This window comes from Anser anser (assembly GCF_964211835.1).
Source record: "Anser anser genome assembly, chromosome: 4".
Classification (NCBI taxonomy): domain Eukaryota; kingdom Metazoa; phylum Chordata; class Aves; order Anseriformes; family Anatidae; genus Anser; species Anser anser.
Window position 1 is genome coordinate 49,538,293 of NC_139724.1, and position 19,226 is coordinate 49,557,518.

Sequence of the window (19,226 nt, forward strand, 5' to 3'; positions counted from 1 at the left end):
TGTAGAAAATATTCAGTTCATCCAAATTCTGGATTGTGACTTCCAGGATAATGGGAAAGTCTGTTTTGCAAAGGAGGTAAGGAAAATGTAAGATGCCCAGAAATCCCACTGCTTCAGCATCTGCTCCAGTTCTTGCTTACGTTACCTGGAAGCTGTCCAATTAGCTAGAGAAGAGAAGAAGAGCAGAAGAAGGGCATACTTTCCCCATGCTCAGTTCTCTCTCCCTCTCTTTCTGTGTGTGTGTGTGTGGTAGCTTATGCTCCCATCCAAGGGCTCAGAGCAGTGAGCGCACCATGAATTGGTAGCCTGCTGTTCAGTGACTGTACCAAGTCTTGACAAGTCCCTAAAATGGGGAAGCAGCTTAAGAAACATGAGACTCCTGCAAACAAGCTGTTTGGATAACAAGTGAAGAGCAGGATTCGCTTCCCTCTTAATGCTTCCTGGTTCACCTATGTTCGTTCATGAGACAACAAAAAGCCTTTGTTGTGGATGATCTATGAAGTGAGATAATGGGATGAAAGTTGTAGTGTTATTATTGCTGATCTTGCAGGGAAATGGATCACCACTCCATCACATGAAACTGTGGCATATTAACAATAATGTTTGAAAGTAAATAGGTTACAGTCCATTGACTCTTGGAGCAAACCATCACTGTTTTGCTTTCTCATTAAAAAAAAAAAAAAAGCAAAATAAAAAATAAACTGGAAAAGAAAGAATTACAGCTTCCCAGGAGGTAAAATGAATTCATGTTAGTATCATCATGTTAGTACTCAGCAAGTTTGCTGATGACACCAAGCTGTGTGGTGCAGTTGACATGCAGGAGGGAAGGGATGCCATCCAGGGGGACCTGAACAGGCTGGAGATGTGGGCCTGTGCGAACCTCATGAGGTACATAAAGGCCAAGTGCCAGGTCCTGCACTTGGGCCAGGGCAATCCCAAGCACAAATACAGGCTGGGAGGAGAATGGATTGAGAGCAACCGTGAGGAGAAAGACCTGCGGGTGCTGGTTGATGAGAAGCTCAAAATGAGCCGGCCATGTGTGCTTGCAGCCCAGAAAGCCAGCTGTATCCTGGGCTGCATCAAAAGAAGCGTGGCCAGTAGGGCGAGGGAGGGGATTGTCCCTCTCTACTCTGCTTTTGTGTGGCCCCTCCTGCAGTGATGCATTCAGTTCTGGGGCTCCCAGCACAAGAAGGGTGTGGACCTGTTGGGTGCAAGTCCAGAAGAGGTCCATGAAGATGATGAAAGGGCTAAAGCACCTCTCCTATAAAGTCAGGCTGAGGGGCTTGGGGTTGTTCAGACTGGAAAAGAGAAGGCTCCGGGGAGACCTTATAGCAGCCTTCCAGTACTTAAAGGGGGCCTGCAGGAAAGCTGAAGGACTTTTTACAAGGCCAAGTAGTGACAGGGCAAGGGGTAATGGCTTTAAACTAAAAGAGGGTAAGTTTACATTAGATATAAGGAAGAAATTCTTCACTCAGAGGGTGTTGAGGCACTGGCACAGGTTGCCCAGAGAAGCTGTGGATGCTCCATTCCTGGAAGTGCTCAAGGCCAGGTTGGATGGGGCTTTGAGCAACCTGGTCTAGGGGAAGATATCCCTGCCCATGGCAGGGGGGTGGAATTAGATTGTCTTTAAGGTCCCTTCCAACCCAGAGCATTCTATGATTCTATGATTCTATTACCATATATTTTTATAGCTACACATCTCACTAAAAGTTCCCTGAGTCCAAGGGAATCTAATTTAATCTTTTGCCATTAACATTTTGAAACCTTTTAGATAATTAACTTTTCAAGGGTACTGCTTTTTAAAAAAAAAAAAAAAAAAAGAGTTGCTTGGACTTTTCCTGTTGTGGCTGAAGTAAGAAATGCATTTAACTGTGTGACCTTGAAATGACAACAGCCAAAAATTAATAATCCTAGTTTCCAAAATGTTAAAAAGTCAGGATTCTCACCCTGTACACCCATCCCTCACCCCTCCATGCCATATTTTTTTGCCAGTTTTGGACATGATTTGGCCGACTGCACTAAATACCTTTGCCTAAAGAGGTCAAAACAGTTGCTGGCTACCAGATTCAAGGGGTGCCCTAATGCTGAAAAGCAGGAGATAGTGTTCAGTCCAAAAACTCCGCCTCTACCACAGCCTACCCTAAGTTTTCTATACCTTACTTTCTTCTGAATCCCTTGTAGCCCTCCTCATCCACTTCAAGTTCCACTTAAACCAAAGATTTTCACATCTTCCTCTGTGTACCTTAGCACATACCATGTCACCACCACTATTTTAGTTTGATTCATAATACTGTGAAGTCTTGAACTGGCTAAGCTCAGTTCCTCCTGCGACTGCCTCTACTGCCAGGCCAGTTACAATACCCAGAACATGTTCCAAACTTTTTGTCAATAGCCTCTTGGAAGCACCCTGTGATTTTCACAGTAGTCATCAAACCCTGCATCACTTCTATTTCTCTTCAAATCAATTGCCCTTGATTAATTTGAGCCATTGGCTTTCCTTTTCTCTTCTCTCTTGCAACTGCCTGTTTTCGCTAACCCTTTGATGAGCAGCAGGAACTTACTCAACTCAGCTTGAGAGTCAGATAGGCAAGATTTCAGTCTCTTAATGAGGGCTCCTCTTAGTTAAATTCTTCACATGCCAACAGGAATTCTCAATCCCATTTTGAATTAGAAGACTTCCTACTTCAAAGATCTATGAAATTCAGCACAGTTGTGTCTCTTCATGTTGCTACAGCAACATAAATCTTGGTTACACATGCATCTTCAGCTATGGATGTAATAATCTAATCACTGGTCTTGAATTGAACAGTATAACCGCAAGGGCCAGGTCTATGTCCCACAATACCCTGCTCTCCAGCTATAACAACAGCAGCTATAGAAACATAGAATCATAAATTATCATGAGGTGGAAGGGACCAACAAGGACCATTGAGTCCAACTCCTGGTTCTACACAGGACCACACAAAAACCAGACCATGTGTCTGACAGCACTGCCCAAATGCTTCTTGAACTCCAGCAGGCTCAGTGTCATGACCACTGCCCTTGGCAGCCAGTCCCAGTGCCCAACCACCCTCCGGGTGCAGAACCTTTCCCTAACACCCAGCCTGACCCTCCCCTGTCCCAGCTCCATGCCGTTCCCTCGGGTCCTGTTGCTGTCCCCAGAGAGCAGAGCTCAGCGCCTGCCCCTCTGCTCCCCTCGTGAGGCCGCCATGAGGCCTCCCCTCAGCCTCCTCTGCTCAGGGCTGAACAAACCAAGGGACCTCAGCCGCTCCTCATACTTCTTGCCCTCTAGACCCTTCAGCATCTTTGTAGTCCTCCTTTGGACACTCTCTAATGGTTTTATATCCTCATACTGTGGCGCCCCAAACTGCACACAGTGCTCAAGGAGAGGCCACACCAGCACAGAGCAGAGCAGGACAATCCCTTCCCTTTCCTGACTGCCAGTGCTGGGCCTGATGCACCCCAGGGTAGGTTGGCCCTCCTGGATGCCGGGACACACTGCTGGCTCGTGTTCAACTGCTGTTGACCAAAACCCTCAGACCCCTTTCCAAAACCAGTATAGCCAATACTAACAGCTAGGTAAAAAGTGAGGTAGTCCTATTGCTTTCTCTACCTTCACCTATGGAATGGGGATAACATACAGGGAGCAATGTAAAGTCTATACAGTGAGCAATACTTCTAGTTTACTTACAGTTTGCTTAAGACCTACCAGTCTTTTCACTTAAAAATAAGTAGCTATGTGTACAGCTGTAATGGTCACCTATAAACTATAGCTTTTTTTCCAAGCAAATACAAATTTATAAATCACACTGACAATATCTGTTCTGGTTGACAGTGCTCTATTTCATTAATAAAAGCAACAAATAGGGGTATGATTCCAGATGCGAATCATTATGTAAAAAAACTTTACCAGTAAATAAAGGATAATGAAACAGAGTATTAGGAATCCTGCTGTGAATAGTTAAACTAGCTGCAATTCAAGTTAAGCAAAAGGATACAGTAGGAGTTTTCTTACATAAGGATAACAAATCTGGCAATTAATTTCACCCATGCATGAACTGTAACAATCCCACAAAAATACACAACCTGAAATGAGAGCAAGGGGAAGTCCATACAATATATCTAAAACCTTGCTGAACTAAAGCTCTAATTCAGAAGCATTGCTCCAGTAAAATATGGCAAACTCTGAAGTGAAAAACAAAGAGCCAAGCTTACCAAGAGTCACTGTTATTCAAAATGCTCAATGTGAACCTAGAATTTTAAATAACATCATTATTTGAAATAAAGTTACTATCATTATACTTTCTTTTACTGAAAAATAGGCAGAATCTTGCCTTAATGAAAGATTGAAAGCATACAGGCTGTTCTTTCAGGATCTTGGACTAAAGAAAAGTTTATGGTTCAAGCTCAGGTTACTGAAAATGACAACCTTTCAGTATCACATTTATTTTCTGACAGTTTATTCTCCAGTCAAGACTTAGCACTGTTCACTGCACATCTTATTCTTAGATCAGTTATTCATTTAATATTCCCCTTGCACTTTTGCATTTAGGGTCATAATGTACATAGCTGAAAGGTTGCATCATAAGCAGATTCATTTCACTAAGTATAAACTATTCTGTAGATAGGTAACATTCAGTGGAGATGACAATGCACAAACATGAACCTTTTGCCATTTAAAAACACTGAAAGAAGGAGCAGACTCATGCAAAAATCCCATTAAGTGTCTGTTCATCTTTACTACCACAGGAAAATGCATACCCCAGCTTCCAGCCAGGGGGGTGCATTCCTACTGGGATCCCAAATCCCTTTTGCTATATTTGCACTGATGTGTATCTTCAGACCTTCCAGGGCACATCAGCACACAACCCACTCCCCAGCTGGAGAGAACACAGTCCCTCTTGCCTAGGACAATCCAAGCACTGCTTCCAGCTTTTCCGCAGGCACAGACCACAGTAAGGGGAACAGCATGTAGAAGGTTAAAGCAGAGGTAAGAGAGGTAATAGAATTACAGCTTGGAAAGCAAAACTTGGAAGCATTTTCACTTCACTGTAATTTTGCAGGAGAGTGTATGATGTTCTGAGCTTGTATTTTTTTTTACTGATTTTGAAGGTAAATGCAAATTGCCTTGTAATCTTTCTTTCTTTGTGGATATATCTCAGCCCAGGGCTGTCTATGAAACAGAAGTACACCAGTTCTCTCTCCTGTGATAATAAACACTGGACTGAAGAGTATTTTTGCAAACAACCAATAAAGTAACTTGTATAATGCACACTTTTAAGTCTATTAATCAATGTATATATTGTAAACTGTAAAATACAGTAAAAGACCAATACTGTAAAAGACCAACATAAAGCCACAAAGCCTAACATCCAACCAGTTCTTGAAGACAAATTATGTAACTTTGTCTTACACGAAATGAAGAAGCAATAAAAAGGATTTTTTCTCCCAGAATTGTCTGAAACATGGGAAGGAATATTGTGAATGTGGAGGTAGAAGGCAACTTGAATGAAGATCATGAAATAAGAGTCCATTAGTCTTATGAGTATAATGAAAGATACAAGCAAAATCATACAAAATGTGGAAATTAATGAAAATTAATGAGTATTGAATAACATACATATGAAAAAAATGAAAAAGCTAAGGCCTAGAATGAGAAACTAACTGTCACAGAAGACAAAGAGTAATGAGAAGTTCTCTGTACAGACATTAGAAAAGAAAGGAGGACCTGGAAAGATTTGGTCTACTACTTAGCAGGATGAAAAATCTAATAATAAGGGATGCCAAGAAGGCCAAAGTATTTAGTATCCTTTATTCTTCATCTTCATTTTCCAGGTCAATTATTGACAATAAATTAATACTGTTAACAACAGTGACAAAGGGAAAAGAACTTAGGTTTGAATGGGAAAAGAATAGGTTTGAGCTTCTAAAACAAGTTTGGGGTTTTGAAAACTGGGTTTTGAAAACAACTAGCGTAATAAACAGTACCTAGGGAATTGATTGCACCAACCTCAGATTAGCCAGTCTTGGAGCCACCAGAAATTAGTTTTGAGAGACTGTGAGCAATGGGTGCAAGTCCCTGGTTTCATGACATTCTCATAAAAAAATTAGGCACAGTTGGTTTAGATTAAATTGCGGTATACTTTGATACTGGTTGGAAGAGAGTATTTGGAGTGTAGTTACCAACAATTCAATATTACACTGGAAGGATACCCTGAGCAAATCTGTTCAGGAGTGTGTTTTGAATACTGCTCAGTAATTTCTTTGCATGGTGGATTAGAGTAGCATCCCATCTGCAGATGGACCAAACTGATGGGGGTTCAAATGGATTGGGTGACAGTACTAGATAGAATTCAAGTGTTTTGACAGACTGAGAAAGATGAAAGCAAAGTATTCCATTTAGATAAGAATAATCAACTGCAAAAACGAAGGCTAAGGGAGGCAGGAAGGAAAGACTGGCAGCAGATCTACAGAAGTGGATCTAGGCACTATGACATTTCACAGATTTAGCACCATGCATGCAATAGTGTTATGGTGTTTTCTGCAACATACTGTTGCAAAAAGAAAAAAAAAAGAAAAAGAAAAAAAATACTAGCACGCAGAACACACAGAAAGAGGGCAGATACTTGCAAGTTACATAAAATAACCCTTCTACTACATTTAGCACTGCTGATGTATCACTTTGAGTATTATGTCCAATTTTGAGCAAGAACAATGTGGAATCATCGGAAATACTGCAGAAGAGAACAAGGATCAGAGATCATTGTAAATCCCTAAGAGATCAGAAATCAATTAAACCTCTGGGGAAGACAGTCGCTTTAAATTGTTTGTTCAGAACAAAAGAGAACAAAGGAGAACATAAAACCATCTTCTCATACAAGAAGGACTATTTCAAAGAGGGAAGGGAATAATCTGTTCTTCACAACAAAGGGTAGATGAAATATAGTGCGCTTAAACTACAGCAAGGAAAATACAAATAAGATAAAAGGATTGAAACTCACTGGAAATGATTCTGAATTGGGTGGGCCATGGTGCCTCCATCAATGAGGTCTTAAAAACATAAGTTAGTTAAGGACCTGTCAGGAAATACATTGATATAATAGATGCAGCTTTGGGGGAGAGACACAATGCCCCAACATCTAGCTCTGTGACTCCGTGTGTCTATAATTTCTGATATTTGCAAGTATAAAACTTGAATTTTTCAAGTTATAAGCAAGATTTCAGTTAACTGCTGTAGAAGAACAAAAATGAAAGGCTGAAAGGATGCTTCACAATGTTTATTACTCTTTAACACAGGGGTTGTTTTTCCAACTAAATTAGTAAAGATATTAAACTAATTTCCTCTTGAGTTACAGTTGGTTTGTTTGTTTCCTAAGAGCTCTGCATCAGTATCTCACTCCCCCGGTCATGCTACACTACTTCTAAGCTTTAAATATAACTATTTTCTCTTCCTGGTCACTGTATCTCTCAAATACTTGTAAACAGTTATCTTGTCTTCTCTCCCTTATTTACCAGGAGTTAACCAGGCATTAAATATTTAATACTTTTCACTCTTCCTGATGAATCAATCTAGGTGGTCATTTCTGAGTATTGTTGTCATTCTCTGTATCCTATCCATATGTTTCCATTCTTCATGCTAAACTGCATTCACAGAAAGATTTGATTTCCTAATGTCATCCCACAATTCTGGAATTATAGCCTTCTAAATTCCTTCTGTTTCTGCACACTCTGGGTTTGCATTTAGAGTAGTATTTCCAGATGGATTAGTTTTAATTTATGCAGCATAATTCTCCATTTCTTCCTGTCCATAATGTTCATCACTGTTGGTATTTAAACTGTACTTGGTGCTACACACAAAGCCTCCCAAATTAAAACAATTTACAAACTGATTTAAGACATTCAATTACTTGGAGATACTTGTTCTGCTGAAACCTAGTATCTTAGAGACAGAAAGATAAGCAGCACATTACCAGCTAGGATCTCAAATTAAGGCCATCAATGGTTGGTTACCTTTGATCCTAAAATTAAATATAAAATATTGCCTAATTAATTACAGTAATTACAGAACTACTAAGTGGATTCTCTTGATTTTTTTTTAAATAAATTACTCCTGATTATTGCTCGCTAATTATAACTGACTATATGATTTCGTATCTTAAAATATCCATATTTGTATTCAGTAAACAAATGTATTCAGTATTCATTACATTGTCTATATATAGTTTCTTATAGCAGAAAAAGCTTTAGGTATTAAGTTAGCTTTAATTGATGACCATCAGAATGAGAGCAAAGACAGCATCACACTTTTGTTATTCTACAGTGCTCAAAAATCTGACTGATTAGCTTTTTTTCTTTCTTTCTTTCTAACTGTTAGGAAGTCATGTGCTTATATTTGCTTTCTTGAAAAAGAAAAAGTGTCATTTATGAGTTTAAGGCTAGTGCTCCAAGATAAAAGAGTACCTTAAGCACAATCTAATAGTATTTGGGTGCTTATGTAGTGGACAAAGACATCTGAAGATAGAACAGTAATCCTATCAGGACTCAGAGGTAGGCCCATAGGAAGAAAATTTGTGTTCTGTTGTTACTGTAAGGTCAAGGTGTAACCCCCCGTAAGGTGTCTGGCCAGTGTCACAGACACAGGTTCTTCTAGTAGAAGCTGTAGGAGACTGGGAAGTGTGAAGGCTTAACATCCCAGCATGCAAAATCCTTAGATGAGATCCTTCATTTCCATAAATCACCAGAGTTTTTGTGGAAGATTGTTCCATTTTAAATGCCTTACAGTATGAGTGATACCTTTTTACAGAGCTTGGTATTTCTAAGCCTTCTATTCTAATGTAAAAAAATGCATTTACACAAAGCAATTTTTTCCCATTCAGCATGGAAAGGAAAAACTGTGGTGATCCCTGAGGGTGCTGAAATTTCATATACACAATACTAAAATTCTCCATTAGGAAAATATTTGAATATCATTTGTCTTTCTAGATGCAAATGATCCTATTTTTCTTAAAAACATATTTTTTTTGAAATTATTTTATGACAGAGAAGAAGAGTTAATATCTACAAAAATCATCATCTAGAACACCACTAGAAATATTTTCTTACAAGAACTTTGGTCCATAAATAATTTATTTTTCTGAAATGATTACATGCAGATCTGAATGCAAAGTTTTCTTCAAAATGAAATATTTTTCAATAGCTAAACAGAAACCAAAATATACAGTGCCTTTAGCCCAATTGTATTATGTCGAAACTTTAACGGAAAAAAAAAAACAGGCAGGACTCTGTGTCCATGAATTTTAGTCAATGACATAAAGTTATGGTGCAAATATTAATTTTCTTTTTCAATAGTTAGACTTCTTTTTTTTTTTTCCCCAGTAATTCATTTTATATTTCCATCTCCTTTTATGAAGGAACATACATTAAGTTTTATGAAGAACCAGTGTCTCCACTGTTAAGCACTTCTAAACAAAAGGAGTTCATTTTTCATTTTAAAAATGATTGAAAATTATTCCATAAGCATATAAAAGTCAGAAGGACTTTTTCAGTGTCTTAAATCTTTACAAATTAAAGAACCATACAGACCTCCAGCCATGGTTTTCAGCCACACTGGGTTATTCTGTATCTATCATTACTTATAAACGTGTCCATGTAGGTCCTGGTACTGCAGACACGGATATCTGCTTAACCTCATGCACTGTAAATCATCTCACTGACCTCAGGTAGCCTGTTAATAATAGCTAAAGGTAGGAATGTGCACGCAACTTTTTGCAGGACTGAGCCTTATGCTGTTTGTGCCGTCCCATATTCTTCTGGTTCATCCATCCAGAACGGATGGCAGAATACCTGCAAACCAGAATGTTTGCATGGGAAGTGTTTGTCATCTGTCCCTTCACACAGGGCTGATTTCAAACTCCGAACTGACTTTATAACCTCATTTGTGGATTTATGTTTGTTTTATCTCAGAAAAATGTTGAAAATGAGGAAGAGTTATTTGTATTTTTTTCTTCTCAACCAGTTCAGTTTAGCATTATATATATATCCAAAAATATTTTATCCTTTTGAAGGTCTCCTTGCCAGAGGCAATAAACTGCACAGCCGCAGCTACCTACATGTATCTAATTTGCCCAAAATGCACATCTCCATAAATTACACAGCAGCAGCACCACTGAAATATCTGTGTGCAATCCATTGCAAAATCATGATGTGAGAAAGGAGACAGTAAATAAAATTGCACTGCTTCAAAGAGGCGCTCTGTAAATAGCATATATGACTGAAATAAATATATCGATATACTAGACTGAAAATAAATTACAAAAATGAAACCCGATCCCCCCATGGGCTCCATTACGGGGCATTAAAAAGTCCCAAGAGGACCTTTTTGGTTGATGATGCAGAGACTGCTCCATGTTTTTCCTCTCTCTTTCTCAAGTTTCTGCTCAAAATCATCAACTCCAGAAGCACACATCACCCGAACAACTGTACCAGCAGGGAACGGCATGCCGTGCTGTACAACAACGCAGCAGTATTGTTGGAATAATTCTGCTCCTGCTTTCTTTGCACAAGAAAAGGAGCGGATGACCTGACTCCCGGAGCACTGGCTGCTCCCACTGGCATTCGGTGCAGATGAAAATCCCTTTACAAACATTCTTTAAACGGTGAACAACACTAAGGGCTCTTCGTGGGTTTACAAAGGCAATGCTTAGGTATTTCCAATATTATGGGAGAAGAGAATACGATAAACTATTAAGACTCAGGATTGCTCGAGATCATTGCTTAGGACTGTTTGCCAATTCGCAGTGCATACTTCATTTTTAATTAACCAGGCAACCACAGAGAAACTTATTATTTCTGTTGCAAATTCCCTGCACGTCTCCTGAAAACTACCCTTCCCAACTGCTGCTGCCAAATTCAGCGCCAGCAGCCGTGCTAGATCCTAGCACTGACTGCAAGCCACGGCCCCACTCAATTAAAATGGGGAGGATGGAGGATGAGGGGGGGTAAGTTAAATCTCGAAACCCTTCCGTCCCGGGGTGGGCCAGCTGCTCGGCAGGCAGCGTTTTAAGAGGACCACCTCAACGCCCCAAACCTGAGATGCCAGCAATCGGGGCGCTATTTTCTTATTTATTTTTTAATATTTTTTTTATTATTATTATTATTTGGTCCCCTCATCCTCCCTTTTCTCCTACCCCGAGGCCAGCCTCTGTGGGGATGGAGGGGGGGGGGCTGCCCTCCGTGCTCCGAGCATCCCCCCCACACACACCGGCTCCTTACCTGCACCCGCGGGGCGGCGGCGGCTGCATCCCGCCGCGGAGGCGGCGCTTGGCCGGGCCGGGCCGAGCCGGGCCGGGCCGGGGGGGTTTGGGGGAGCCCCGGTTCTCTCCCCCGGCACGGCCCCGCTCCCCCTTCCCCGCCCTCCCCCGGCATAACAGATATTAACTCTTCTCTTTACGGTCTCATCTCCCAGGCGCCTTCCTGCAGAGGCACAGAGGAGGGTGGTGCTGATGGAGAGGGAGGTGGGGACGGGGGGAAGCCGCCCGGGGATAACAGCCATCAGCCCTTGCTGGGGTAAAGGTTAAGCTCGGGGTAACCTTTCCGAGTGCCCTCAAGGTTTTCCCATCCCGAGAGTCTCTCCCGGCACCGACGCCTGTTCCAGGAGTTGAAAAATGGCAGGTTGGTTCCATACTTTCAGATATTTAGCCACATCCAGCCCCGTGCCCAGCATCCCAATAGTTTTAATACTACAAGGCAAACAGCTAGACCTGTCCCGGGAACTTATCATTTCTGTATAAGAGGTTACGGATGAATATAGAGAGAGGAGCACAAAAATAATATGAGCCACTCTTACAGGCAGGGTACATGGCGCAGCACCACACCAAGTACCGAAGGCACTGAAGTATTATTTTATTTTGACAAGCCCACCTGAACCAGAAAACAACACTAGCAGTTGAAGAGTATAAGAAAAAGCTGAGAAAAACTACACTGAAGACATATGAAGCTAATATTCTATTCAATATACCAAAGCCACAGAGAAACCTTTAAGTTCATGGTCTCTGTTATTAAGATATTCAACAGTCAGGGCAATCAGCTAAATCACAGTTAACCTACTTAACTCCTCCAAAGAGCTTTGACTGATTTATAAGGCATGACTGTCCTTTACAAAGATTGTGTTGACTTGCACCCTGTTGTTCCATGCCTGCTAATGTTATCCTGTAATGCAGTGTCAGCTAAACTGACTGGTATGGACAAATTAGGGTCTGCCATTCCCCAGTTCCCTCAGAGGCCCTTTTTGCAAGATGCCATCATATTTGTTGTATTTCTGCTTTCAGGTACCACAGCTGATTTCAGGAAAAGGCCACATAGTTCAGTACCTCCAGTAAATTCATGCCCAAGTTTCCTAAAAATTCCTCAAGTGTGAATACAATTTGGTCCATGTAATATATTGACATAATTATTTACTGGTTTTAAAACCTCTTCGGTCTGAAAAAAACTGCCTCTTAGAAAAAGATTCTGATGTAGACTTTCCTAAAACTCCTCCATAGTGAATTCATGCATCCTTTCCCCTCAGGATCTTATCTTTTCTGGGCACTCTTTAAAACCATGATTATCTGCTGGTCCTATAGACTCTCTGGCAGACTTCCTGCTTCTGATGCATTTGAATTAGATGTTAGTCATGTAGCTTAATGCACTTTAGGAAAAAAAAAAGAAAAAAAAAAAAGAAAAAGAAGCACACAGGTATTATGGACTCAGCATAGTACACAAATATATGCGGAATAAAAATAGAATACTTTTTCCTTCGAAGTAGTAGGCATCTATAATTGTACAAGAAATTGTACTCCTTAACAACCCCTCCTCCCTAAACAGTTACAAGATCTCATCAAAATCATTTTTTTCTATATTAAAAAAGATTTAGGTCACTAAATTAAGTGGCCAAAGGTCAGGAAAGCCAGAAGGCTACCCACAAAACCTTAATTCAGACCTCTTGTGCATGTGCATTGCAACTCTGTACTTAATTATGAGCTTGTCTGCAGAACACCAGGCTCCATTTGGAGCATTTGAAAATATGTAGTGGCAAGCATGTGAGACTGGCTAATTAGGCCTCCTCCTGTGTTCCATCCATTTATTCCTTTGCTTTCTAGGGTCTCTTTTCTGCTCATCCCTTGTCATCTCTCATGTGGAAATGTCTCTTTGCCTCATCTGCCTGAAAGTCTTACCCTTAGTTAAGCACTTTACTAGAGAATCAGGCAACAATTTTTACTTGGGGTCTCAGAGATTGCTAATTATTCCTTCAAAGGTTACTTGTCATTTTTCTCCAAAGGCAGAAAAAGAAATGAAGACAAAAGGAAGGAGAACAGAGGGAGGAAGAAACAGAGTGGAAAACAAATAAAAGTTTACAGGCTGGAGCAGAAGGAAAATAAGGAATTGAGGTCAGTCTACACATTATCATAGAACTGCTTTCTTCCAAGGTACCAGCTCTCAAATTACCAGCTTTACAGACAGAGACAGTTGTAGATGAAAGCAAAAGGAAGGCATTCAGCTCCCTGCTGTCTTTGAGGGGAAGGATCACACTGTATTTATAAATAATGTCACATTGACTCAGTAGACATCCTGACAAATTGCTGAACTTTTGTTTTAATTTGTGACAAGATGTTGATATCAACAAATAGTCAGTTGACAGCTATATTGATAATCAGTTGATATCTGGCTCTCTTGCCATTAGGCCTTGACAATGAAAGCCATTGTTTCCTTTCTGTGCTAGGCATTACAAAGGCTTTTCACTTTTCAGAGGCTTACTTTTAATTGAGATACTTGACATGCAGCCACAAGCTAATAACTTACACCTTTGGCAGGTGTATTTGGCCTTCACACAAAATTATAATGTTATCTTCAAATCGTAATGTTGTTTAAAAGAGTTTTCCAGTAGATCTAACGAAGACTGGAACCAATGGCATTTGTGATATTATCAGATGTAGTAAGTTAGCATTATTGCTGCGGAGTAAAAGCAGTATTTCCACTTCACTGGAAATTTTTGGCCTGAAAGAAACTAAAGCAATAACGATCCAATATTCTTTATCTTGCATACGAAAATTAAAAGAAAATTTGTTCTAGTAAAGTATACTGTTTCCTAAATGAAGAGGAGTCTCTGAAGCCTTAAGTTCCCTTAAGCTTTAAAATAAGCATAAGTTTGCCAGTCAATCCCGATAACACAAGACTCACATTTTCAGAAATGGTACTTACTGTCCTGAGAGCATCAGTATTTAGAGGCTTCCTGGCCCTTTCCCGTGAGTTTTCTTTGCAATCATTAGCACTAGAAACTTGATATCTTGGATAAAAATTATGACTCTCTGCTTGTTTGCTTCCAGGAGTTTTAATAATAATAATATCATTAAATTTGTGGCAATACTGTGTGCTGGGTCACAATGCAGAGTATAAGAAAGCAGAACTAATTTATTGAAAGCAGAGCATGTAACTGTGTTACAGCCCAGTAAAATTAAACACTCATGACTTCAGGGACATAACTATGCAGATATTTTTTCACATATACTTAGTATGCAGGCAAGCTCATATTGTGGGAGATTTTCAATGTGTGGCCTTCATAACGTACCACACAGAGTTGCTGTGGGTATTAACTAGTTAAGATTTGTAAAGTGCTTTGAAGATTATCAAGCATTAAGTTGCATAAGTGCTAAGTACCATTATTTAATACTTAAGTATTATAACCAAGCTTTACAGGCCAGCTCATGTTCACCTTACTAGCACGAGTCTTTGTGATTTCAATATAGATGTTGCAAGAGGTAAAGCAAGCAGAACTGACCACAAGAGAATTTCCTTTCTTGTTTCACATTCAGAGACTGATGTAAGATACAACTGCAAAGGTGTTACAGAGAGACTAATCAAAAAATTAATATGAAAGGCAACAGTAGATCCAAGAAATACACATAACAATGCAGTGTTCCTTAAGGTGCCAGTTCCTCACTTCCTGTGTCCTATCTTACCCAAGAAGACCTACTAAGTATTTTCCAGGAAGCACAGTTCCAGACCTCAAATCCATAAATAGATCAAATACGCTGATATCAGCTGAAAACATTGCCAAGTGACAGTAAGGATGTGCAAAATCTACGCACCGATAAGTTGTACTGCATACATATTGTAGCTTTGACTTAAACCAATTATAGAACTAGTTAAGTCAAAATTTTGGAAGAACAATGAACACAGAAAATAAATTTTTTTATCAATCATATTGAGAACATCTGCTTCGATGCATGTTTTTTGTTGAATTTTGTTTTGGTATCATCCTTCCTCTCCCTTGTTTTGTAATGTCAGTTTTCAGCAGCAGAAGTTTGAGAAGTTTGGGTGGGTTTTCTGGTGTTTTTTTGTCTCTTTGTTTTTGTTTTGTGTATATATATGTGTGTGTGTGGTATCAAAGGGACAGAGAATTTGTTAATAAAATAACAACGCCAATCAGAAACAACATGAAATAATTTTGTGCCTAACTATGCTGGACACAGATGAACACAAGTGTTTCAGGACTGCTGACGTCCCCACACCATAGATGTTGGGGTGGCATGTTGTCAGACACTGAGCTGCATTCCAATATCCTGAAGCAATAAAATCCTACTTGGCAGGCAGGGAAGAAGAGTTGGATTTATTTACCTTATAAGGACTAATTACTATTCAATGGCAGTCTCTTTACAAGACAAAACACTCTGCTTAAATTCCTTGCCTCTGCAAAAAGTGACATTTCACAAGGACAGCCTTTTCAAGCATTTGCATTTGTGTGGCTAAGAATAAAGATTACTTTCCTGTAGTGTTTTGACATTTTGATCTGAATTGAAGCATATAATAAAAATGCACTTCACTGAATGTTCAAGTATGAACTGAAATTCAGTTCCAGAGAAAAATAAAGGTAAAAGAAGGCAAACAGAGAGCGAAAAGTGCACTTCTGTAGTAGATGCAGATCCTTGTCCTTTCCTGGGTCAGGGAAGTTGCAGGCCTCTAATGCTCCTACTATTCTTTGGAAAACAAACTCTGCTTCCTGCATTAATATATTAACAATCATCATGTCACAGGAGATCAAATTATTTGTCCCCAAACACAGAAAAAGTTCATGAAAAAGCCCCAGAACTCAACTTAATGTTCTAGATGCTGACCTCCATCCCAGACTGTTTTAGCTTTTCAGCCTAGAAACAACTTAAGCAGACTAGAACAAAGGGTAAACACCATTCAGAGAAAAAAAACGGTACGTATGGTGGCAAATTTTACTCTACAACCTTAATTAACAGGGTCTTGCCAATCTTTTGACTGGATATCCCAGTAGATGCGGGAAACCAGATTTTGTATTCTCTGCTGATTAAGCTTACAGAGAGATTTAGGGGATCTTTGTTCTGCTCAGGACTTGCAGGTTTTCCAGTGCTTTATGTAAGACTCCACTCACCTCCGCAGTTGCTCTCTTGTCTCAGTATCACAGCTAAGCAAGAAAAGCAACTCAGCTGTAATGTTCCTTTTTTTTGTCTTTTCAATAACCTTTTTTTTTTGTATTTCCTTATTACTTTCTTTTTTATTTAGAGAGTCTTAAATCATACAACGGCAGCTACTCATTTTTCATTTTGGATGCAAATTATGGGTTACTTATGCTGTTGCTCATACCAACAGCAAACTGCTTGACCTATATTAGTATTCTTAATGCTCATTTTGGCAGAAGTAAAATTTCTGTGTTTCTGAAAGGTTACCAGGTGCATTACAAATCTAGTTAGAATTTGAACAAAATACATCTGGGTCTTTTGACAACTGAGTTACTGGGTTTGAAAGATACAATGACTGCTATCAATTTCACATACAGTGTGGCCCATGATGCTCGCATTTTGGAAATACGTGTATGTGGCTCAGCTGCCGTGTGGTTTTAGTATATTGAGGAAGATTGAAACACTGCAGAAACAGAACCATCAACAAGTGTTTTTGAATGTTGCTTAAAACCAGCATCTATTATACAGGACAGAAATAAAGTCTTTTCTGGTAAGCTGTCACTATGGCATTTATGAGGAATGTTATTGTTCAAATACACCACTGGGAACAAAGAAGGTGTTTTATCAGTTACCTAATTTGTCTGTTCTTGTTTTACTATCCACCAAGCAAAAAGCAAACAGTGGATGCTTGTCTTAAAAATTATTTGGTAGCAAACACTGGAGTTGTTTAGTGTAAATTATGAAACAATCTTTGGTAAAACTGACCAGACAAGGCAAACAAATTCCTAAGATTAAACTAAAGCAGGTTTTCTGTGTTGTCTGTGACATCACACTAACTGTAGCTGTATTACTACTTCTGCTTCATTTAGAAAATTGCGGTGATTATGAGAATGATATTAGCCACAATGGATCACCACTCCAGCCTGGTACATGAAGTAATCCCCTGCTGCTGTGTGCAAAAGAACTTGCCTCCTTACTGCCTAGGATGTAATTCTTCAGTCTTCATGGTGCCACTCCAACAGGAAAATATAAGAATTTTTTGATAGAAATTAAATAACTTACATTATCAACCATTTGAATCTTATGGATAAAAGCTGCAAACATGCCTCTTAATGTTAATGCAATGGCAACAAGATTCAAGGCAACAATATAAGAAGGACTTACACTTTTTTTTTCTCAGAACTCATTTGTCTTTTCTTTTACTGTACATAAACTTTAAGGTTGGATATCCATATATGAATATAAGACTTTTCCTAAATTTGGAAGGATTTTACATAGACTATGAAAATTTTTGTGGGATAGACAGACCTTCTGTCTGGGCCAATTTTAAGAAAATTCTGTCTGCAAAAAGCAAATAGCTTTTTTACAAGCACTCAAGAATAGTTCTATTGTTTTGAAAAGCAGATTTTCTCCTCCTTAAGAAAATATCACGTATGACTAACAAATGCTAGTTCATCCATGATGGATTTGGAAATTGTTCTACAGAATTATTTTAGCCAATACGTATTAAAATCACTGAGGTTTTAAGGAGACACCATAATTAACTCTAGCAGGATTACACTGTGCACTCAGTAGATATTGCTGACTGTATTGTGCTGCATCTATCTTTTGAAACTGGTCATTTTAAGTCTACAATAACAACAGACCTGATCTCCAGTGCAGTTCCACAGTCATTTAGGGCTTGATTTAGTTTTCTAGAGCTGCACATCTATTGCCAGCAGAGATGACATACAGTATTTGTTTTGGGTTCATGTAATTTTGGAGTTGAGGAGTGCCCGCAGCAGTTTGTGCCTGCCTAGCCAGGTATCATCCAGAACCCAGAACTGGTGCTTATGCAGAGACTTCTGGAAGTACTGCTTTCCTCCCATGATTATGGCACTGCTTACATGCTGAAATGGGAAGACCTCAATGAAAGCATTACAAATATCTGTACAGCTGTGCAAAAGCTTCAGGTGTTCTTAGAACAAGGAACGAGCGCACATCCCATCAGCCCCTCCATGCAATGGATCATGCACCACGAAGAGCCAGAGCAAATATGTCATGCTGGTAGTAGCAACATGCAGCTACACAGTGGACGCTACTGAAAGATGTCATCTTCACAGCATCCCAATGTTCACAGTACACCAAGATCCATTACACAAAGACCATGTGCATCTTTTTCAGTGTTCATAATACGCTGGGCCTTAAATACTGTCTTTCACTACTGAACTCTCTACCAGAAGTACTACAAATATGACAGACACCTTAGCTACTTCTGCTGCCCTTAGCTCCCAGCAGAACTACTTTCCTGGAAGTGTCGAGTCCTCTTTCTTTTCTTCTTACTCACTGGGACTCCTATCCTTCCCATCCTATCACTGTCAGGAACAAAGAAACCAAAATGCTCATCTCAGCCCAGTGCATTAGGCTCTGTTTTCCCATACATCAATGTATTTCAGTGGTGGTAGGGGGGTTAGTCTCACTGAATTCCTTCTGATCATCAAGAAGCAGAAAATATACACAACACACCCCAGTTAGACCCTTCTGTCCAAACTGCATGACAGCTAGGAAAGAAGTATTGTGTTAACTTCCTGTGTGTATATTCCATGTGTAAGCACCATGATAACACACCCCAGTCTATATCTAGATAGGGACCTTGAAAATTTACCTTCTTTATTTTACTAAAGTTATAAGTTCACTTTCCCGTGTCTCTGTTAGTTCATAATACCAGCAAGATCCCCCAAAATGCATAATAGAATTTTAACAGGCTTTCAAATTGTCAGCCATTTT

General features: G+C 39.6%; 1 protein-coding gene and 1 long non-coding RNA gene across 9 annotated transcripts in view; one reads left to right on the forward strand and one right to left on the reverse strand.

Moving 5' to 3' along the window:
- The window catches only part of TRMT9B (tRNA methyltransferase 9B (putative)), a 117,357-nt gene that overhangs the window by 14,050 nt on the left and 84,081 nt on the right, over positions 1–19,226 (reverse strand). Inside the window, exon 1 of one of the 8 annotated variants that reach the window (XM_083836189.1) lies at positions 11,272–11,435. The exons of the other annotated variants lie outside the window; for them this stretch is intronic. Coding sequence (XP_083692315.1) covers positions 11,272–11,300 — 29 coding nt within the window. The 5' untranslated portion in view covers positions 11,301–11,435. Of the gene's footprint in view, positions 1–11,271; positions 11,436–19,226 lie in introns of those variants that run through there. 8 annotated transcript variants of the gene reach the window in all.
- Positions 11,547–19,224, forward strand: LOC310899613. The gene is made up of 3 exons (XR_014584429.1): positions 11,547–11,670; positions 13,316–13,424; positions 17,330–19,224. It is a non-coding gene; the product is annotated as an uncharacterized lncRNA (long non-coding RNA).